The sequence below is a fragment of the Falco naumanni genome, chromosome 7 (genome assembly GCF_017639655.2).
Source record: "Falco naumanni isolate bFalNau1 chromosome 7, bFalNau1.pat, whole genome shotgun sequence".
Classification (NCBI taxonomy): Eukaryota; Metazoa; Chordata; class Aves; order Falconiformes; family Falconidae; genus Falco; species Falco naumanni.
The window spans coordinates 9,568,978-9,592,223 of NC_054060.1; the positions used below are offsets into that span (position 1 = coordinate 9,568,978).

At 43.3% G+C, this 23,246-nt stretch overlaps 1 protein-coding gene across 2 annotated transcripts in view; it reads right to left on the bottom strand.

Annotated features, from left to right (window-relative positions):
• MCTP2 (multiple C2 and transmembrane domain containing 2) overlaps nucleotides 1–23,246 on the bottom strand; it is a 109,838-nt gene that overhangs the window by 81,893 nt on the left and 4,699 nt on the right. For both annotated transcript variants that reach the window (XM_040602078.1, XM_040602077.1), the window contains exons 2-7: nucleotides 18,818–18,880; nucleotides 17,614–17,722; nucleotides 5,706–5,848; nucleotides 4,835–4,911; nucleotides 3,544–3,655; nucleotides 1,511–1,546 (exon numbers count right to left, since the gene is read on the bottom strand). In XM_040602078.1, the coding sequence (XP_040458012.1) occupies nucleotides 1,511–1,546; nucleotides 3,544–3,655; nucleotides 4,835–4,911; nucleotides 5,706–5,848; nucleotides 17,614–17,722; nucleotides 18,818–18,880 (540 nt within the window). The remainder of the gene's footprint in view (nucleotides 1–1,510; nucleotides 1,547–3,543; nucleotides 3,656–4,834; nucleotides 4,912–5,705; nucleotides 5,849–17,613; nucleotides 17,723–18,817; nucleotides 18,881–23,246) is intronic.

Sequence of the window (23,246 nt, forward strand, 5' to 3'; positions counted from 1 at the left end):
TGATTTTATTTTAAAAGATGCTAAGGCTCTAGCCAGAGTCCTGAGAACTCAGCGACCTGACAGTATGGCTTACAGCTGAAGGTCCGAAAACCTGTATGTAAATAAATTATTCACAATGCAATGAGATATAGTGTACAACCAGGGAAAAAAAAAAAATCCAGTGACAGCAACCAAGACAGAAGTTTGGCTATTCTGGACAAAACGGACCAGAGTTTAAAAACTTGGCTCCTTTTCCCAGGACCCAAAGCCAACCAGCATCAAGAGACAGCTGTGTGTGCACGCGTGAGAAAAAGGGGGATCAAGCTACACTGAATGAGGGCACGGTAATTTCCCCAGCTTTAGTTAAAAACTAAAGTGCTGAGCTCTTCAATTATTCCATCACTTTCTGTCATACGGCATTCAGGGATGCCTGGCGGCTCTCCGCATCGAGCAAAGGGCTGCGATACCCCTGGAACCGCCGAGCTGCCGTCCAGCTCCGAGGGCTGTACTTTGCAGTTCTTCTATTGACAAAAATACACTTGCTGGCACAATACCTGAGAGGGTTGGCTCCTCTGCATAGCACACCACAGTTGTAATGAATGAAACAAGAGGATGTTAATTATTCAATTTATTTAGGTACAAACCAATAGTTACATAGGGAAAATATCAAGATGCATATGTGTTCTCGTAAGAGCCAAATACAGCTTTTCAGAAAGTTAGACTGTATAGCTCTCAAGCTGGGTACTGGGGCCTGCAGTTCCTATATCATTGTTATTTATTCAATAGCAAATTAAAGCTTTGCAGAACAAATAAAAAGCCACAGTCTGTTTCCCGAACAAGTTAAAACCTAATGCAAAAATGGGACAGTACAGGAATATAAAAGTAACGGAAGCCTTCAGAGATACCACAGAAGACCAAGGGAAGCATATTACACAGATATGTACCAACACACAAGTCTTGGAAATCCTGTGACATGGCTGGTAATGAAAACTCCCTGCTCGGTCTCTATCCCAAGAAAAAAAGGAATTTCAAACCCCACAGGATAATTTTGCCCACAAAAAATAACAGCCTCACAAAATTCCTCCCATGGCAAGAGGCAACCCAAACGAGTAGCCTGGGATCCAACAGACCCACATTCAGCTCCAGGACCAACTACCAGTCACCTTTGGGGTATCCTTAAACAACTCAAATCGTCCACAGCACCTATTTTTGGTTGAATTTATACCCATTTCTTTAGTACAGACAGGGTTCTATCTCTTTCCATTACACTCTGCTAAAAGGGGTCTTACTCTCGTTTGCCACTAGACCCCACCATTCCACCTACAACAAGAAAAAAGCAGCAATTCCTCATCACGTTGAAAAATAAAAAAAAAAACCCAACCAAAAAAGCGAAGGGTACCACAGCCACTACATTCAGGCAGGTTGCATCTATACTTCAGGGTTTTCCTATGTTTACCCTTTCCATTTCAGAGGAGGGCATAGATTTTGGGAGGGGGCTTTTTTCTTTTTAAGAGAAAAAAGTATGGATTACCTTGGATGAAGTTCGCTTCTTCCGACTTGACCATCTCTATTCATGAGTCCCCACCATTGTATCAAAGAGAACCCAGAGAGAGGAAACAGAGGAGGAGTAAAATGGAGAAAGCGTTTAGTAAAATAATTCAAACAGCAGCATGTCAAATGTGTTCGAAAAGCTTATTACTAAGTGTGGGGCTGGATCTACGACTGCATTCATCTACCTCCCCTCCCCTCAGGGAACATAACAATCAACAAACTCAAAATACCTGCATTGCACCAAAAAATAGAGAAAATTAAAAAAAGTAATAAAGAATAAAAAGTGGAGGGACCCAGAGTCATTAGTAAGAAACATGGCTTATACTTCTGGTGCCATCTGGTTCTACAGTAAGCTAATTTAAAAAGGAGAAAAAAAAAATCATCTTGCTGTTAAGTGCTAACGTGGACAGAGCCATTTCACTATTCTGATTCTACTGGAAATGGCTGAGCAATCTGCATTTGAAATATGAGGGCTTAAAACATCGTCTTTAAAAAAAATTACAGTGTGCACCAGCTCTTCTATCATCTGCACTCTGAATGTTAACCAAGCACCCAAGAGTACCAAAAGCTGCTACTTTAAACCAATGTATTTTCTGTCTCACTGGCTAGGTCCACTTTAGCACATGCCTTCCTTAAAATCCCAGAAGAATTCCTGAGTTTCTTTTGGCTGAACTGCTTTTTTGCTAAAGTAACTTTATGTCTTTTCTTCATCCTTTCCTGCAACCCAGTGACATGTGCACCAACAACACACTCTTGTACAAGTTAGAGGGGGAATTCAACATCCCACATCGAAGCCATCTCACAATATAGATATATAAATACAGCCAACAGTGTTTTGAATGTTGTCATTAAGCTTTTAAATAATCACATATGGAGGTAGAAATAACTCTACAATTATTTTAATAGTGAGATTTCACAATTCTCAAAAAGGCAACTATTTGCAAAATAAATAACGAACAGCAGACGCTCCACATTAGCTTTTTCTTATTTTGTGTTCCAACCCCTTGAAACATTTATGTTTCTATAAATAATCCCATTCAGACTGGAATTCTATACCTGTAATTCAATAATGTGCTGTAAACAGCAAATTTCATACTAGACTATATAGAAGAATATAGGGATATTTTCTCTTTACATAGGTATCACACATATTTAAAAATAGCTCTGGTTTTCAAGTCAGTCCAAGAAAATGCCTGCTTTTCCCCATCCCTTGCTGGCCAGAAGCAGGATGAGTTCACCAACACAGGTATACTCCACACACTGTGTAAAACACTAGTAGGAATCTTAAAAGATGAAAAACAAAGCAAAAAAAAAAAAACAAAACACGTGCAGGACCTGAAATTTGAAAACTAACAGCTTCAGTTGTGGTGTTTCCAGCCTCTTCCCCAGGTTCTCCTGGGTTGCTAGCATCACTGAATGCACCATATTTCAGCATCAGGAGCCAAGTTCAGTTGAACTCTATCAAGAAACTGTCAGTGGCAAAATCAGGGTTTTTACAAGCCGTGTCTTCCTCTCAGCCAGTGTGCTCCTCTGCAGGACTGGCGCAGTTTAAGTCCTAACATCAAACCTCTGCTTTTAGATTTCACATGGATACATTTTTTCATTGTCATGAAAAAAAAAGAAAAAAGAAAGAAAAATAAAAATAAAAAAATAATTTTCCTCGGTGGAAATCAGAAAGCAGTATGCTCTGGAATAGCCATCACAGCACGGTTCATGCATTCAGTTCAGCAGCCTGCGCAGTGCGGTGGCAGATACCACATGCCTGGCACACGGAGAGCGCTGCCACAGCGCGCATCACAGCTCCAAGACAGAAGCATCCAGCTACAGATGTCTATGCAACTTTTACCCCTTTAAAAATATGGGGCTTTTTTTAAAGTTATGATCTAACTCTATTTCAATATTGAGTCTCAGAGGATGAAAATAAAGGTGGCATTTCCCAGTAAATCAGATTACGCCAGCTCTTCCCCCCACCCCAGCATTCCAGCTATAAATTTGATTTCCTAAGACACTTACATTTCTCTTGAAGTCTCCTTGCTTCACTGCTAGACTCAAGTTTAATACAATCACTCCCATATCATCTTCTAAACTGTTGGGATCCTCCAGTTTTAAAACCTGTTCAGTAGTTCTACAAGCAAAAAACAGACAAGCATTTATTGACTCCAGTAAACTCAAGTTGATTATTAAAGGTCACTCTGAGCTGTGCAAATTTCAGCTTCTTGTCTGAAATTCCCAATATTGAGTTTAAATGTTAAAATGGGAAACCGGGAGGGTTCCTTCTAACAAAAAACACCCCCCTTTTAATAACACAGCACAGTGTTTATATAGCATTGCTTAATACTTGTAACTCACCACACACCGAATTAAGTTAGTACTACCTCCACCTCACAGGGAAGAAGAGTGACAGGGAAATTTATCCAAGTGAATTTTCTAACATTTTCTGGGATTTGACACTGGAGATATTTATTCTGCCTTATCTCTGCCTGTGTGTAATCTCCCTCTGTGACTCAGTTTACTCTCTGAAAACAGGAACGCTGGCATTTATCTGGTGGCACTATCTCATGGATAAATTCATTAACGTTTCTAGAAATACAGATACAGCAGCCATGGGAGCTATAACATACCACCACAGGGAGAATTTTTTTTTTTTTTTTTTTTTTTTTTTTTTTTTTTTTTTTTTTTTAGAAAGAGTCACACAGCCAGCAAGAGAGTATAAAAGAGAACTAAAACTTGAATTCCTGGCTTCCAGCTCCACATTGAGATGAAGCAGCAGCAGACAAAAGGCGCAGGGCTTGCCTCCGCACTAAATCAGGGCCAGATGCAGCTGCCACAGGGACGCATGGCTGCGGGGGGAGGCTGGAGCGGGGTGCTTGCAGCAGCCAGGCAACCCGCCCCCCAGCCCAATTACGCACAGAAAAAGGCACCCCGCGCTACGTGGGGCTAAGGGGGGTGGGTGGGGGTGGCTCAACCTTCTCCCCGCTTTCTTCTTCCACCTCCGTAAATTATTCTCACGTAGCGCTCCCTAAACAATGCCGCATATAGAAACTCTTATTCTTATTCCTAGACACAAAAAGGAGAGGGTGCCTTCTGCTGAACTGCTCCACCCAGGCTGGATCTGAATCTGAATCCAGTACATAACGCCGGATAAACACGTGCATGTACAGGATTAATCTCAAGCCATTTCTATCTTCTATCAAAATAACTTTTCATTAATAGAGAAATTCCACGCTAGAGCACAAGCGTTTCATTATTTTCCTGTTTCTCAATTAAGCTGCATTATTAACCTTTAATTAAATAAACATATTACCTATTGAGTTCAAGTTCAGCGAGTGCTACGAATGCCGAACCCATGAAGTCTGAAGAGGTTAAATCTCGATCGTACACCTGGTAGCAAAAAAAATAAATATTTCTAATGTTCACATCATAAGCCAGTTTTATCCCAGCTGGTAAAAGAACAGATATTTTAAGCCCTTTCAGTGCAATTCTGTATTTGAAAGATCAAAGCTTAGATAAAATTCAGGGATAATTTTCCATATCTCTGCTTTAATTTGTATTTTTAACTAAATATTTAAACAGCATTTTGGAAGTATCTCCTTAATATTATGTAAACAGAGACATGTGTGCTGCTATGGATTGTGCCTGTTCCTTTATGCCCTGTACAACAGCATAATGAAATGCTGCACAAAAATCAGGTACTTCTGGTTACAGATGTTTTAGCAATTAGTGCTCGCAACTGGTAGCTTGCGGTTCTGGTAACTGTAACGTTACTCATAATGAGAAAAGGCTTTGCTACTTGTCACAGCTGCATCCCAGGTAATAATTCTGTTCAACCCAGCCAAATTACACTCTTAAAACGTGCTTATGAAACCGCTATTGGTTTCACCGAGCTTGCACAAGCACGGTAAGAGCGGGGAGAATTTAGCTCCATAGCTTTAAACATACCCAGTCAAGGAGTTTTATTTCAACTTGGGTTTTTGCAGACGGAAAGCAAAACATGTGAGTAAAGTCTGGAAAAGACATATGTGCATTTTAATTTGAAATTGCTGAAACTCTTAAAACCGGATTGTGTTTTAAGTTACACTGCTACAGCGAATAAAAATCAATACATTTCTAAAGTTGAAAATGATTGCCTAAAAAAATATAGATCCATCTTTCAAAAATCTAAACCCAAAACCTACCTTGATCCAGAGTTTCTGATTGAGGGTCTGTACAGGCAGCACTACAGTTTCATCCCAAACTGGGTTGAGGTTCTTGTAGACTACCTTACTTTTGTATAGAGTTTTCCCATTCAGTTTAAACTTCACATATGGGTCACTTGTACCTGTGGTAATTAATAAAGAATAGATTAGCATATCCCCACGTAAACCCACAATATTATAGTTACATAAAACAATACATAATAATAATAAATGGCAATGAGTAATTTTATATATACATGCATATACTTGATTACCTGTAGAAAAATTGATAGCTCATACAGGAACTCTATAGAACAGAAGCACAAAGTTGTTTGAAAGCAGGCAACAAAAATTCTTCATCATTCACTCAATCTCTGCTGTGTTATTTTTAAAGAACATTAATTATTCTTTAGTAACTTAGTTACCGTTTTAATGTGGGAAAAGAGGAAACAGCAGCAGGGATGAACAACTGTTTACAGGCCAACTCACAACACGGACAGTGGAAGAAAGAAAATGCAATCCTGTGACTATGGATATATAAAAAGACCAAAACTCAAAAGCATCGTAACTTGGATAGGAGCTCCAAGGAAACCAGTAACAATAGCTAAAATACCCGTCAGGATTTCATCACTGGAGTCACTTGCCAATTTACTTAGCACCAAATTTCAAGTTTCAGTGAAAAAATACTGACATTATTCACCAGCTCAGGATAAAAAGCACACACAGAACAGACTCCATAAAGGCAACAAACAATATTCAGGTAACACATTTTTTAATCCAAGTGGTATAATTTGCCATGGCAATAATGTCCCATATTTTTATGGAACAGATGTCCATGGACAGAGCATGAGGCTCGTGCCACTCAGCAGCAATAGAAAGACTTGCAGCTGTCAAAGGAAAACAGAAGAGGGAATCAACTTTTTATCATTGTTATTAAACCAGCGGCATCTGCACTAACACCAACCACCACGTAGGACACCATATCAAAGGGCGAACAAGGTACATGAAGGATTTAATTAGATAGTTCATTTAGTAACGCATACAGACTTTGCCAAAAAAAAAAAAAGAAAAAAAAAGAAAAAAAATCAGGGGAAGAATAAAACTGAGGTGTAGCAGCATATACAATTAACTGATCCCAGGTGCCATTCATCTGTCATACTCAATATTGTCTGTATTATACCTTATATCTGGAATTAAACTTCTCTCCTAACAGTTCAATTTCATTAGAAGAACAGCACACAATGGTCCTGGCTGCCCCCCAGCCTGCACTGTGGGCTGCCGGCAAGAAAAGATTGACTCCTCCGCCAGACTTCACATGCAGAAATAATCTGAACCTGTCCTCCCCTGGTTCCCATTGGGATACTGGCCGACAAACACACAGCAGCTCAGGATAACCCAGTGTAAGACCAATACTCTGTCTTGCCAGTAGTTTGGTGGAACAGTGAGAATGTGAAAAAAAAAAACCCATATTTAAACATCCAAAGCTCTGGTTAGTGTTGTATGAAGACAGACTTAGATTCATGAAAAAAAAAAAAAAAAGTTATGTGTTAGCATTTATTTGGAATTAGGTAGTACTGTAAAGAACTGTGCTCCTGGGACATACAGACTTATTTTTAAGAATTAGAGAAAGTTATTATGGTTTTAATTTCAAAAGGGAAGGGTGGTAGAGCCCTGGCCAATTTTGCATATGAAGGGTCTTTCATTCACAGAAGGAAAATATCAGTTGGTTTTCAAATAGTATCAGCAGCTGATCCTTTTCCTAAGTAGTAATTGTTGAAATCACCCCCCCTCTGTGAAAAAATGCTCCAAACTTAAAAAGAAGCTTCTTTTCCTTCTTCTCTAAGGGAGAATAATAAGGGCCTGATCCAAAGCCAGGGAAGTCAGAGGGCAGCTTCTCACTGTTTTCAACGGGTTGGGAATAGACCTTTCCCTAGAATACTTCTCAGAACTACAATTATACTCCTATATAAAGTGTACAGCATAAAACCAGCACACTTTCCACAACGAGTGGCAACACAGAAATAATTCGTAGCCCTACAAGGTGGGCAGTAGCCCTCAGAGGATGCAGAAGTTCAAAAAATAACAGCATTGAGCTCTCCTGTGTTAGTTTCTTGCAGCTCCTTTAAAAAGAAAGAAAAAGAAAAGAGAAAAAGAAAAGAGAAAAAGAAAAGAGAAAAAGAAAAGAGAAAAAGAAAAGAGAAAAAGAAAAGAGAAAAAGAAAAGAGAAAAAGAAAAGAGAAAAAGAAAAGAGAAAAAGAAAAGAGAAAAAGAAAAGAGAAAAAGAAAAGAGAAAAAGAAAAGAGAAAAAGAAAAGAGAAAAAGAAAAAAATTAACTAGCTTTTATTTATAGAATAACCAGGAGCAAGGTGCATTATTTAAAATAATGATAATAGGAATAATAATGTCCAAAACCTATTCTGTGTATGGAATAGCAACTGGCCGAGACAAGGAAAGCAACTGGTGAAATGAGAGCATGAAGGGGGTGATGGAGGCAGGTGGTCTGTGGCCACAATTCATCTGCTTTTGGCACAGAAAACCCACGCACAAGGGCAAAACCTGAAGAGAAAGAGAAAGAGACGGAGAAAGCAAACAGCCAGCAAGTTCAGTATCTGCAAGTCTAAAACTCCGAGCCCTTTCTCCAGGGATGGAAGCAAGAAGACTACAGCTAAGTAAGTATCCCAATTGCATTATTGCTCTGAAAGCTTTCCAGGTTGTTATACAGGAAAGGAAAATAAATTGGGGGAAGGGCTGCCCAGCACTGCTCATGTGAGCCAGCCTTTAGCAAGATATATACATTTTTTTTTAAGAATGTCATCCGTTATATTTACATATATTTTATATATATAAGCATGCATATATATATGAAAGGAATATATATATAAATATATAATTTTAAAATACAGAAAAAGTAGTGATGGAAAAAAGCTATCATGAAAAAAAAAAAAAAAAAGGCCTTTAATTAAATAAGATTGCCACTCTGGGATCAGGCCTTCATGCTTGTCAGCTTACTCTCAAAATAAACATCTCAAACCGGGGCCTCAGTGGTGTCACTTACTCCGGCAAGGCACACTGGGTAATCCCTCGCTATCTTGACAGCTACATAATGTTCAAACTGTTTCAGGGGTGAACGGCAGCACTTGCGCGAAAGAAAATATTAATGCTGGGAATTAATAGAAAAAGGGATGATGGTTTACAAAAGCCAAACAAGGAAAAGGTGTCAAGTTAGTACCGGTGTTAATTGTTAGGGAAAATAATTGTGGAGGGGTGCGGGTTTCGGCGGCGCTCGCCTGTCTGGCTGTCAGAGGGGTAACATCTCAACTAGGCAGGCAGGGGAAAGGGGTCGGCGTCGCGGGAGCGTGGCTCCCGGATCATACAAATGACGGGCTGACACCTCTGTGCCGACAAACAGATGGACTTTCACCTCCGTGGCGGGAGCTGGAGCGCACCAGGGCTCACTGGCGTCTGCTGGGGTGGACCTGGATGGCTGGGAGAGAAACAAAAGTCCCTTTTGGGGCTTTCCAGGCTTCCCCCAAGCTGCTCCTGGGACGCTGACGAGGCTCCTGTACCTCCCTGGGTCTTTGTGTCCACTTCTGTGCTTCTTTGAGACACCCCAGATTGCATCCAGGTGATCAAAATCGGTTAAAAAGGAGAAGGGGATGAGAAATAAGGCAGGTGGACAAGCCTTGCCTGACGGGATGAACAGCACAGACTGCAAATGATTAACTGCATTTGAATTCAAGGCTTGACGCCTTCTGGATTCAAGAACAGAAAGATGTCTGGATCTATTAAAAGCTACTTACTAGAGACAATCTATAACCTAGCCAGAAAAGGACCTAGGGATTTTAGAGACTAACCAGTCTAAAAAAGGTTTAGGTTGGTTTGGTTTTTCATATGTATAATTTTCCTTTAAACGTGACAAAACCTGATAATTTTCTGGAGAAGACAGACCATGATAAAAAAAGCTTTTTAGCAGCCATTTCCCAGTGAAAAAAACCAAGTCAACAACTTTTAAGCACATGCAGCCAGGCTTTTCTGCAATGCAAAATCTGAACATGTTCATCTCTGTCACAACAGTTGTAGCAATGCCAGCGGGGTAACGCAAGACGACTGATTATTCCTGAAGTCAGTTGAGAATTTAGCCCGAGAAAAATGCTTCTCTAGTGGGAAAGGCAAGGTGTGATGCTTTGAGGTTAACTTAAACGTTATTCAATGACAAAAAGGCTCTCACACAATGAAATATATCACCAAAATTTATACAACAAACAAGATTATCTACCTCTCAGCCTAAAACAAACCCAGCAGGAGTATAAAGAATGGATGACCACTAAAAAATATCATTCCGTCAGCTGGACCTGTTTTCCCATTAGAGAAAGAACATTCTTCTCAGCAGTGATGCTCCCTTGAATTCATTCGCATAGTATCTATTCTACTTCATTTTCTTCCACTAACACTAAAAACAAAATCAGAGCAAGCTTCAGTGAGTGAAAGTTGTTGGGACACAGCAGCAGGAGAGAGTTGAGCAGCCCAAGAAACTGTTAATGGTGTTTTTAAATGGATCCTGCTGCCCTCTAGCAGCTACCAGGGGATGGATCACACTGACTGTTCAATACTGCTACACACTTACTTCATAATTAGAAAAAAAAAAAACAAAAAACAAAAAACGCCAACACCAGAAGACCCGATATAATTTCAAACCACACACTATTTTATAGGAGTAAACTTACTGGAAACATAGCATATGAAACAAGTTTCGTTACATAAATAAATAAATAAAAAATACCACCGAGTTGCCTTAAAAACCTGAAAAAAAAAATAATCAAAGAACAGTATGAAATATAACCTAGACCATCTTAAGCTTTGGTTAAAACCCTACATTTTAATCTGAAGAAGGAAATGAAGGATTTATTTTATATGCATGTAAAGAATAAATTTTGTAAAATCTTCCTAGAAATAGAATTACTGGAGTCATTTACAACAAGGAGTAAAAGATATTTTAAAATGGAACACACACTTTTCTTTTTAAGTGGAAAACCACTACATTCTTGTAGTGAAATAGCAAAGATCAAGGCTTAAAGGGGAAATCTAAAACAAAAAAAGTATTCTGCTGGCAGGAAATTCAGGTAATTTTGGAAAGTTTTGTGCCCAGCTAGTTTTACATGACCAGATGGAAGTGAAACATTGCTTGGAAACAAGCATCACCAATAGGTTCCAAGGGAAAATAAACCAACAAACAAGCAAAAAACACGCCCACAAACCAAAAAAAACACACCACAACAAAACCCAATACACTAAAAAGACCAGAGAAGTGTGAAGAATGTATGCAAACCCACAGATGATGGGGGGAAAAAAGGGAAAAAAAGCCTGAACTGAACAGTAATAAAGTGACAGAAGCAGATACGGAACATTCTATGCAAGACACTTCACAGTGTTTAAAAAACCTAAAGGAGCTAAAAAGAACGTGCAAGACCCTACCAAAACGCCATGTGGCGTGCATTAGGGATGCAAGGACACGAAGAATGGACTTGCCTATGGCAAAAATTAGTTCAGCTGAACTTTGTATTCCCAGTCGGGCTCAAGTATGAAGGCACAGGAGGGCAGAAAGCACATTTATATTACTAGGCAGCACAGAGGACCTTCGGTGTAAAATAGTTCTGTCTTCTTGTGGTCTCAAGGGGTCCCAGAAAGACACAGTGTGAGCTGCTAATGCAGGCAGGTGCCCCCCCCCCCCCCCCCCCCCCAAGCGCCAGCTCTGACAATTAATAGAGCTTAGACCGTTTAAGAAACCTGTTATCTAAATCACAATTATCTACAAAAGAAGAGTCACGGGGTATTCTCTGGGCCTTATGTATTCTCTTTCTGTGCTGCCATCCCTATGCTTCTTAATTTAACATTAATTTACCAAAGGTGGCTACGCATACAATGGATTAATTGCTTTTGTTCGAACTCAATCTACTTTCCTGAAGTTCCTATCTTTGTGCATTCGTTTCCCACTGCCAGTCCAGGAGGGATGCTCACAGGGATCACCGTGTACAAAGGGCAAAGTTCCAGCCACACACTTTGTCTCTCCAGAAACCAAACTTGGCACAGACCAACACTTGCTGCACAAGCCCTCGTAGGCAGAGCTACACCAGATCCAGAAAACATCAAAACAAGCACCCAGCACCATTCAAATTCTTAGCAGTTGTAAATTAGCCATGATTACGCCTTTCAAAAAGAAGTGTGAAAAGTTGCCTAATACATCTCAATAATTAATAAATCTGAGGGACTAATGATCTAATTGCAGATACCCTGGAAGCAGAGAAAGTCTAAATTAATCAGTATGTTTGCAGGGAGCGATACAGCCTAATTGCTCCGAGCATTTGCTTTCCAAACAATGCACTAAGCTGACAAAGACCCAGCCCAGCACAAACACATCCCTTCCTCCAGCACCCTGGTATCAGCGTGGACCCGAGCCGCAGATAGCCCAGAGCTCTAAGTGGTGGGCTACTGCACGTTCATTACTGCTTAAAGTTAAAAGTAGGTCTTATTCCGTCCCCTTGAATTTTACTTTGTCCTTGGGAGCCTGAGATTTGGCACAGCTCCCACTGAGGTTAGGAGCAGAGAAGCACAGCCTCTCTGCCAGCTCCGGGAGCCCACCGGGACCCCCTGGCAGTAGGTGGTGTTAGATGTGAGAGCAGATGATGATGTGCTCTGGACAGGGGAGGCGAGATGCACCCAGCAAGACGATGGCATGTTCTCTACTACACCGCGAGAGGAAAGCAAGGAGAGCAAAACCAAAGTGCAGCAACAGGAAACAACAGGGGAAACCCCAAAGAAACACAGACAGGGGACAAAGATGCTGTTAAAAAAAAACAGGGGGGGGAAAAATACTATGTGGAAAAAAGACACATAGAAAATACAGGCCGGAGCAATGCAGCTGAGGGGCAGGGGGGAAACGACCACAACCACAGCCACTCCCAGCTGCCATCACGTCCGAGAAGTGTATTTCTTGTAACCACACCGTTTAACAGATGAACAAACATCCTCAGACTTCAGAAGTACAAGATCTGGAAACAGAAGGGGCTTCTCACCCTTACAGGCACTCAATACCCAGTTTCTCTTTTTTCTTACAGCAGCAGAGCTGGGTTTGTCAACTCAAGGAAGGTAACACTTCCTTACAGCTGTGGCATCACCTTGCTGCTCGGTGTCACAGCATCACTGTTGTGCAAAGGTGACTTGCACAGGCAGCGATGTGCACAGTCAGAGCACCCCAGAGCCATAAGGGAGCAGGGCACTTCGGATTTCATTAGGCTGACTCAAACGAACATGACACATCACTCTGCCCTTGGAAAGCGAACGGGCAAGTGGAAAAGGGCTCCAGCCTCTCCTAGCTCAAACCATGCCGAGCTGGAAGTTGCAAGCTTCACAAAAACAGTTCAACCAGGCCATAAAACCGCTAAAGGTACTACAAAATTACAACACTTAAGGGCATTGCTTATTAAGAATGGTTTGGGTTTTTTTTAAGCCAAATAAGATACCATTATCTTTTCTGCAGAACTACCAGTGCTCCACAGGTATTGAATTAGTAAAATACGTTTCTGCTTTCTTACTACTGACAGTATTAACATTATAGAGATCAAGAATTCTTCACTGTCACCAAGATACATCATGTCATCTACTAACAGTAATACTGTAACAAGTACACAAAACCCACGCTTTCGGTATCGTATACACACACTCAGATCCATAACCTTCAGTGTTTGATTCATCAATTACAAGAACTATAAACACAGGACCCATGCACTGTCTAACACGAGGTACCAAAGGTACACACAGGTGACACGAATGCCACCTGCCCAGCACCCCCTTACCATCTGCTTCGGCAGTTTCTAACGTATGACCGAGTTCGATTGTATCCCAAGGAGCGAGAAGCAAATAAATCAGACTGCAAGTAAGCTGATGGCCAGCCAGCAGGCTAACACCTCTCTCTACCTGTACCTCCCTAAGGGGAGACACTGCAATTTCGACCGAAAAAGGGATATTTTGGAGCCTCTCCCCTTGCCACCAGAACCAAGATCCTGCTTTAACAGCACTCAGCTTCCTCAGGTGGGGTACATGTATTGGGTGTTGCTGTACAGGGGCTTTTTCTTTCCCATACAATTAAAAAAAAAAGAGTTAAGAGAGAAGAAAACACTACAACGCTGACTTTTTCCTGCATTGCTTATGTATTTTTTACAGGAGGCACCAGGGAGCACGTGCAGGTGAGCCGGAGCGCCGGGCTGATGCCCTGCACCCTCTGCAGCCAGCAGCTGCAAGGCGAAGAGCTGCAGAAAGCCAGGGGCTGGAGAGGCAGGCAAAAAACGCTGCAAGAAGCAAAAGGTGAAAAGAAAAATAGGAAAGAGCAGATGTTAACAGGGGTCACGTTGCAGGGGAGGCGAATAAAAATCTGGTAAAGTGAAGGAGGATTTAAATCGCACCAAAGGGAATATATCCTGGGAAAGAGCAGTATGTAGCGAGACAAAAAGTCTGGGAAAATACCTGGAAAGCTAGGAAAAGATAAGGTCACATCGAGCAGAACCACTGCTCACCTCTATTCAGGCAAGTACAACCAATTCCTACTCGGTAACCACTGAGTAGGCACCTAACGAGTAAATTCAGGGAGAGCCCTGTGAATTTGCTGAGTAAAATCAGGAGTTTCCAGCAACAGCTATTCCCAAGAGCAGGCATACACCTCCTCTGTCACACAGCCTTGGTGTTACACGCTCGCACGGCGACAGCGCTCACACTGGGACAACACGCAGGCAGACGCAGAGGCGGGGGGCGGCCTGTGACAGGCGGTACCCCCCGCCGCCCCGCACCGGGGGCTGCGCGGGCCCCGCCGGGCAGTGCCGGGAGCCGCCACCAGAGGGCAGGCGCCACCCGCGCGTGGGGAGGCGGCCCCGGCCCGAGCCCCCCCGGCGGGCACGGAACTGACCGCCGGGAAATGCGAACCGGGGGCTGGGGCCGCTTGGACGCGCCTTTCTTTTTTTTTCTTTCTCTTTTTTTCTCCCAGAGTAATAGCTGGTATTGTGATAGCCAAGGGCTGGAGCAGGTCTCCTCTGAAGAGAGGCTGAGAGGGATGGGGCTGTCCAGCCTGGGGAAGCAAAGGCTCTGGGGAGACCTTCCAGAACCTTCCAGCACCTAAAGGGGCCGACAAGAGAGCTGGAGAGGGGCTTCTTACAGGGGCATGGGTGACAGGACAAGGGGGGTGGCGCTGAGCTGAAAGAGGGCAGGTTTAGGTTAGATATCAGGAGGAAATTCTTTTCTGAGGGCGGCGAGGCGCTGGCACAGGCTGCCCAGAGCAGCTGTGGGTGCCCCGTCCCTGGCAGTGCTCAGCGCCAGGCTGGATGGGGCTGGGAGCAGCCTGGGCCAGCGGGAGGTGTCCCTGCCCGGGGCGGGGGGTTGGAACGAGGTGAGCTTTAGGGTCTCTTCTAACCAAACCATTCTGTGATTCTATGAACTGAATATTAAGATTTAGGAAATTGACAAAACTTACATTAAACCTGATGTAGGCTAAAGATGCTGGCATACAACCTTCACTCAGTCTGTGGTTTTCACATTCAACGTATAGCATGCTCCATGCAGTATTTGGAGTCGATCTCCATCAATTACCAGTCAAGCACTGACCGCGGGCTATGACCTCATTCAACTAAAAGCAGGACATTGCTACTCCTCCCTACGGACTCCAGCACGCTGCCACCACTCCTCTCTCACCCAGAGCGTTTTTGCAGTTGCTCACACAAGGCTGATCAGAGGAGGTTTCAAAGTCCAACACACACATAAAACACGGGACCAGCACCTCAGCATTACCCACTGGAGAGCTCCGGCACCTCTCGACATACAGAAAACCTCGGGGAAGAGGGACCGAAACCCTCTCCCAGCTATGTCGGGCAGCACCACTTGGTTAGCTCTGGGGGTTTGCGCTTCCCAACAAGTCAGTGAGGATGACTTGGCCTTCAGCCCAAGCCACAGTCTGACTCGCACAATATGCCAGCTGTGAATGTGTTCCTATATTCAGAGTAAGCTGGTATACCCCAGTGCAGCATCAGGGGCTGGGGGAAGGGGGGTGGGGGGTGGTGAAGAGGAGGGAAATTGCTTTCTCTCAGCCCACAAGTTTTCCCTGAGGTTTTGTCACACTGGAGAGATGAGCAAAGCTAACAACTTGAAAAGCACATTGCAAAAAGCAGGCCTGTGCCTCAGTGTCACACAGAGATCCCAAGTAACCAGTACAACAGCAGAAACCTAGAGACACGTGCATCAGGACATCAGCAGCACGCTTTTTCTTTTTAAGGAGTCACCACCGCAACATGACGGTGACTGAAGAATAAGCATTAAGTCACTATTTTAACCACCTCCAGTGACTGTGCAGAAAAAACCCCAGGATTTTTATTGAATCATGCATCACCTCACATACTTAGTTTACTAAATGCATGGTCATCTGCCACAAAGCAACAGAGACCCAGAAAAATGTTTTTTCCCCCCTTGCTTAGTTGTTTCACTGTGTTGTCTAATGCTTCACTAAGACAAGCATTTGCTTCCTTACACAACAAAACACAGCCTAGAGCAAACTATGCTTTGTCTTCTTTAGAAATACTACTCTGCTAGAATTGCTCATTTCTAGCATCTTTTCCACAGAAGCAATTGGATGTGTCCTGGCTTGTGCAGCTTCCTAGTAAATCTGATTAACTGCTACACTGTTAGGAAATACACGCTTCTGTTTAACGAGAAAAGATCTTAACCTAAGCACTCATTCACTCCTTCCAAAAACTGGGAGGAAAAACAAGCATGCACTTGGCCAAGGGTTACTGTTTCACGAAGACATGAAAAACCAGCATAGAAAAAGTTAACTGAGATAATAGATAATAGAAACCTCTACAACAAGCACCCCATGTGAGAAGGTTTCTAATCCAGACAGGTCCCTCCACATGCAAACCTTCACAGGCCTTTAGGCTGTACAAGCTTATTTTCTTTAAAACTGTATGAATAAGCCCTATTGCTTCATCTCAGAAGAAAGAAACTGCTTATAGATTTTGCAATGCAAAAGTATCAGAACTGTTTCCACATGCAGGGGGGAAAAAAGGGAAATAAAGGATAAATCTAAAATGCAGAAAGACTGGACATATGGAAGAGCTCTCTGACAGGTTCAGATCAAAGGTCGTGGAGCAGCTGCTGCTGCAGAGCCCTACAAGTCTCCGCAGAGCCTCTGGCAGCGCAGCTCTTCCCTCTGCTGCAAGCAGAGAAGCTACCAACTGGCTGCTTACAAGCACTTTTACTCCCTGTTGCAACAGCCTGAAGAGGAGCCAGGGTAACAGCAGGCACCTTCACATAGCTTTTCCAGGAATTCCCCACATCTTTTCTAATTTGTTTGAGATGTCATTTGGGGGTGGGGCTCGGGGCTGGGGTTTTTGGTTGGTTTTCTTTTCATATTGTCATCCTTAAATTGCATCCCAGATTACAGAGGGGATTTTTGGTTTACAGCCCTGTTTCTATCGTTTCCCTTTTATTAAAATCTTTGCAGATAACCCCAAAAGCATGCCTGGAGCAGCTCCAACATTTAATAAATTTCAAAGTATTCTTCGGTGTTTTTTTTAAGCCTAAATAGAATATCTCAAGGTTAATGACTCTGCAGTTCCAGAACGGGTACGGATGCTAAGCCCAGCCTGCAGCCTCACAGTCCGACAGGAGGAACAGCAAGCAGAGGGCAGCTCCCTCCCCTGTGTACCTAAGATGGATAAAACCAGTCGTTGAGTGCTCCAACCTGGGCAACGGATACAAATCAATAACTTGTTGCATCAAAAAGAAGAAAAGAAGCCAACTGCTGCCAAACTGAAGTCAGTGAGAGGAGAGCCATGTAGCTTTTGAAGGAAATCAGCTGAAAGGTGGGGCTCACCACAGCGATCTCTGATAACCAGGTTCCGGCCCTCCCTCAGGTGGATGGTCAGCAGGTAGGCAAAGGGGCTGGGCAGGTCGCTCAGGCAATCGCTTGCTTCCTCTAGAGCCTAAGGAGAACAAAGAAACCAGTCACCATTGCCCACCTCCTGAAGCGGATCATGAATGAAGCAGGTGTTCTCTCGGTTTTGCAGAGGCAAAGTTCTCATCTTTCCTTAGGGCGATCTTTTACAGAAAGAAAAAAGAAAAAAAAATTCTTTCCCTGGCTTTGTTTCATTATGCAAATAGCTAACTATCAGCATCAGATACATTCAACAAAGCAAGGGGTAACACAAGAAGGGTTATATCTGAAAATGAGTAGTAATATTAATAATCATAAATGCATGCACATGTTTTCCAAATCCTACCCACTTACTGCATTTTTTTTTCCCCTGGCTGTTTTACCTTCATGAATAGAATATCTCAAGTTGGAAGGGACCCAGAAGGATCGAGTCCATTAGCACACATCTGACGACCTCATGAGAAAGTACACATTTCAAATGGCTACGAGAGAACAGCCCTTCTTTACATGGTTCTAAAGCAGAGAAACACAGCAGTGGGCTATACTAGTTGGGAGGTTCTGGAGTAGCAAACTCCAGAGGATTCTTGTTCAGCAGAGATGCTGCCAGGGTTATACACCTCAGCCACAGCATCACCCAGCTGGCACGTTCAGTGAAAACAGCCTCTGGACAGCACTTGGGAGGTTATCAGAGGGCAAAGGTAGAGGAGTTCACCCGGAATAGGCAAATATGCTTCACATGAGGACAGCACATGTCCAAACTGCCAATGCCTTCTCACACTGCCTTAACGCTGGTTTTGTGGTCCGTCAAACCTTACAGCTGTGTTCAGGTATCTATAAATCCAGAACATTTGGGTCTATTTAAAATATCAGCAACCGCTTTGCACTAAAAAAAAAAAAAATAACAACCAAAAAACCAACTAAAACCAACAAAACACAACCAATCCACAAACAAAAACACAAACCCACCACTAGATGAACATAAAACCCAATAAGCCAAACAAAACACACTGGAAAAATCTATGGAAGGCTTCTTCACCTGCTGGGGTTTTAAATTTGTAAGCAGCAAAGAATCTAAATCTAAAATAAATTGCGCTTTAAAAAGTTTATTAAAAGTTTCAAAATGCTTTAAAATGAAAGAACTTACCATCTGATCATCAAAAATTTGAGATGATATGGAAGAATCTAGATCCATGTCTCCACACGGATACTATAAAAAAAAATACAATGAATTAGACAACAGTAATGCAGGGATCAAGAAAATACTCCTAGTATCAGTCAAGAAAGTACTCATTTTACTCATTTACATGTGTACCCAGTAAAACTTTTTTACTTCTGCTTTATAGAACCTTCCCCTCCATAATTTAGTTATACATTTCTTTTTCCTGCTAGACAGTAACTGCACTTAGTCTCTTTCAGTTTAATCTAAAAACCTAAGTGCCTACTTCCAGCTACTGGAATAAATTCTTCTCCTCCCCAGTAGAGACCCGTGTTTTCAGTGCTGAAGGTTCTTACCACAAATTTTCCGGATGCCTGAAGGTTATTGCATCTGGTGACTTATCAGTCAGCATTGCAATGCTGATCCCTGTTCCTGAGCACAATTTTATTTGTTGAACCTCCAAGTTTCCTCGCTAAGATGAAATAAAAATTGTGAGAAGTGGTGGCAGCAGCAGCAGCAGCAATATCCTGGGGTTGGAGAGTCAGCTGCTCTTCCACTTGACTATAATGTCTCTTTTATCACCTAAATGGCAAGGTCCACAAGGTTTTGTTTTGTTTGTGGTTGTTTTGTGGGTTGTTTTTTTTTAAAAAAAAAAAAAAAAAAGGTCAGGGGAAAAGTTAGAAAGAAACTGTCAAAGGGAAAGATGCCCTGGTTTTGGCTGGAATAGAGCTATGTTTTGGATTTAGGATAAGAATAGTATTGATTACACTAAGTCAAGCACTTTTTAGCTTCTCACCCCACTCCACCAAGGAAGCTGGGGTGCACAAGGAGCTGGGAGGAGACACAGCCAGGACAGCTGACCCAAGCTGGCCAAAGGGATATTCCATACTATATGATGTCATGCTCAGTATATAAACTAGAACGAAGGCTGGCCAGGGACCACGGCTCGGGAACTGGCTGGGCATGGGTCTACGCGTGGCAAGTGCATTGTACATCGTTTGTTTGTACATTCCAACGCTTTTATCCTTGTTATTTCTCCTTGCTTTTCTGTTCTATTAAACTGTCTTAACTGTCTTTATCTCAATCCATGAATTTTACTTTTTTTTTTTTTTTTTTTTTACCCCCAATTCCCTCCCCCATCCCACTGCAGGGCTGGGGCGTAAGCAAATAGCTGTGTGCTGTTTAAACCACAACAGTCCATTTTGGTGCCCAACGTGGGTAAGATCCGGCCAGAGCATGTTAAAACAAATTGGTTATAAGCATTCATTATATTAAATAGTCGCTGGTCACAATGCTGATTTCTTTGCTCTCAGAGTTGTTGCGCTTGGTGTGAGTTGCATTATCTGACACCTCACTTGCCTGTTGTGCTGTTTATCATCTCTGGGGGCAGGGCTAAGGTTATCAGAGCGTCGTACTTCGTAACACTGCCTTGTATGATAAAATGGATGGTCGTGAGACTGATCTTGTATTTGTACTCAGCATTGCCATCATCTCCATACTTCGGGAGCCATCTCTTGGAAACTATTAATAATTACACTCTTTGCCTTTTCTCCTCTGAGAGCCAAGCTATGGGGGAGACAAGAGGGGACACCTTCCCCTGCTCCTCCACCCTCCCCGGCTCCTTCACCTCCCCATTCTCCTCCAGGCTAGTTACAATAGCTCTTGAGAACTTTTAATATCCTTGGGGTGTTCAGACCAGCAATGTTCCCATTGATATGTCTCCTACTCCTGAATGTGTTTCAGGTCTTGTTTAAACACCTATTTAAGAATATCACCCAGAGATCTGCCCTGAGGTGGGACAGTTGTAAGTAGCAGGGTCTGGGGGTAGCATGGATGAGTACCAAGGACAGTGGGCACCTCTTATGTTTGGGAGCTCATCCCTGAACAAGTGCAGAACCCTGACAAACTAGTAAAATATTTGGAAAAAAGTATGTTGCCACCCCAGCAGCTGCAGAGAGACACAAATCACTGCAGTGCCCTAGGGCCTCGCTCATACCTGCCGAGTCCTGCTCAACACCACATTCGGTACCCGCCAGGGCAGAGAAGGAAGGCCTCTGGATCTGACACCAAAGCGATGGGCACTGCAGCCACTCCAACCCCCGTGACCGGCACTGCGGCTGAACCAGAAAACCAACCCGTGCCGGAATCAGTTGCCCCTATACACAAGAAGTGTTGGAAGCGAAAGTCGACTCGTCTAGTAAAGGAAGAAATTCTTCCCTTACTAAGGGAAGAAGTGATGAGGCAGACTGCTCCGAGGCAGGGCCGCCAGGAGAACAGGAAGAAGAAGAGGCAGAACTCACGAACGAGGTGGCAACCCAATCCCTACCCGAGTGAGCTGCGAGATGTGTAAAAAAATTCCAGCCATCACCCAGGAAAGCCCAGTGTCACCTGGCTTCTCCCTTCTGTAGTGGGGCTGCTGAAAGTCGATGAACAGGTGCCATCACTACCACAACAGTGCACCGGTGGCAATATTGCACCAACCGAGACTCCCTGATTCCCATCCATAAGCTGACTCATTGACTGGAGAGCCAAGGAGCGATGAGCAAGACTCCCTCACCCTTTACCAGTCCCATATGGCCAGTGTGAACGTCTTACGGAGAGTGGAAACTAGCAGTAGACCATCGTGGCCTGAATGAAGTCACGCTGCTGCCAAGTGCTGCTGTGCCGGACATGCTAGAACTTCAATACGAACTGGAGTCAATGGCAGCCAAGTGGTTTGGTACAATTAATATTATTAATGTGTTTTTCTCAGTCCCTTTGGCAGCAGGGTGCAGGCACAGTTTGCCTTCACTTGGAGAGACGTCCGTACAGCTGGAACTGACTGCTCCAGGGCTGGAACCACAGCCCTACCATCTGCCAGGGACTGATTCACACTGCGCTGGAACAGGGTGAAGCTCCAGAACGCCTGTAATACATTGACAACATTTTCGTGTAGGACAACACAACCAAAGTTTTTGAGAATGGGAAGAAAATAGCCTAAGTCCTTCTGAAAGCTGGTTTTGCCATGAAACAAAGTAAGGTCAAGGGACCTGCACAGGAGAACCAGTTTTTAGGATTAAAATGGCAAGATGGACCTCATCAGATCCCAGTGGATGAGATCAACAAAATAACAGCTATGTTGTCTCCACTAACTAGCAAAAAGGAAACATAAGCTTTCCTAGGCGTTGTGAGGTTTTGGAGAATCCACATTCCAAATTACAGTCTGATTGGAAGCTCTTCCTTATCAAGTGACCCAGAAGAAGAATGATTTCAAATGGGACCCCGAACAACAACAACCTTTTGAACAAATTAAACAGGTTCATGCAGTAGCTCTTGGGCCAGTCTGGGCAGGACGAGATATTCAAAACGTGCTCTATGCCACAGTCGGAGAGAATGGCCCCCACTTGGAGCCTCTGGCAGAAAGCACCAGGGGGGACTCAAGGTCAACCCTTAGGGTTTTGGAGTCGGGGACACAGATCTGGGAACTGAAACCCACTATACTCCAGCTAAAAAAAGAGATCTTGGCAGCGAAGGGGTTTGAGCTGCTTCAGAAGTAATCGGTACTGGAGCACAGCTCCTCCCAGCACCCCAGTGCTGGGCTGGATGGCCAGAGGGAGGACCCTCTCTACGCATTATGCAACTGATATTATGTGGGGTAAGTGGGTCACATCAATTACACAATGGGCTTGAATAGGAGACCCCAGTTGCCTGGTAATTTTGGAAGTGATCATGGACTGGCCAAAAGGCAAAGATTTAAGAATATCACCAGAGGAGGAGGTGATGCGTGCTGAAGAAGCCCCTGTATAATGAACTACCAGAAAATTAAAAGCAGGATGCCCTGTTCACTGATGGGTCCTGTCATAATGTAGGAAAACATCGAAGGTGAAAAGTTGCTATGTGGAATCCTACATGCCAAGTTGCAGAAATTGCTGAAGGACAAGGTAAAAGCTATCCCTCTTGGCTTTAGACACTGCTGGACAAGAAAAACAGTGCTTCATCTCGACACTGATTCATAGATGGTGGCAAATGCTCTGTGGGGGTGGCCACAGCAACAGAAGCAGAACAACTGGCCACGCAGAGGTCAACCAACCTGGACTGCTGAACTACGGCTAGATACTGCTGCTCAGATGGGGAGCCTGGCTGTAAAAGTACGTCATGCAGATGCATTATCCAAGAGTCAGGCCACTGAAGAACATCAAAACAAGCAGGTAAATCAGGCTGCTAAGATTGAAGTGGCTCGGGTGGATCTGAACAGGCAATGTAAGGGTGAATTATTTATAGCCCGATGGGCCATGACACCTCAGGCCACCAAGGAAGAGATGCAATATATAGATGGGCTTGTGGTCAAGGGGTGGACTTGACCATGGACACTGTTGCAGGGGTTATCTGTGAATGTGAAACATGGGCTGCAATTAAGCAAGCCAAGAGGGTAAAGCCT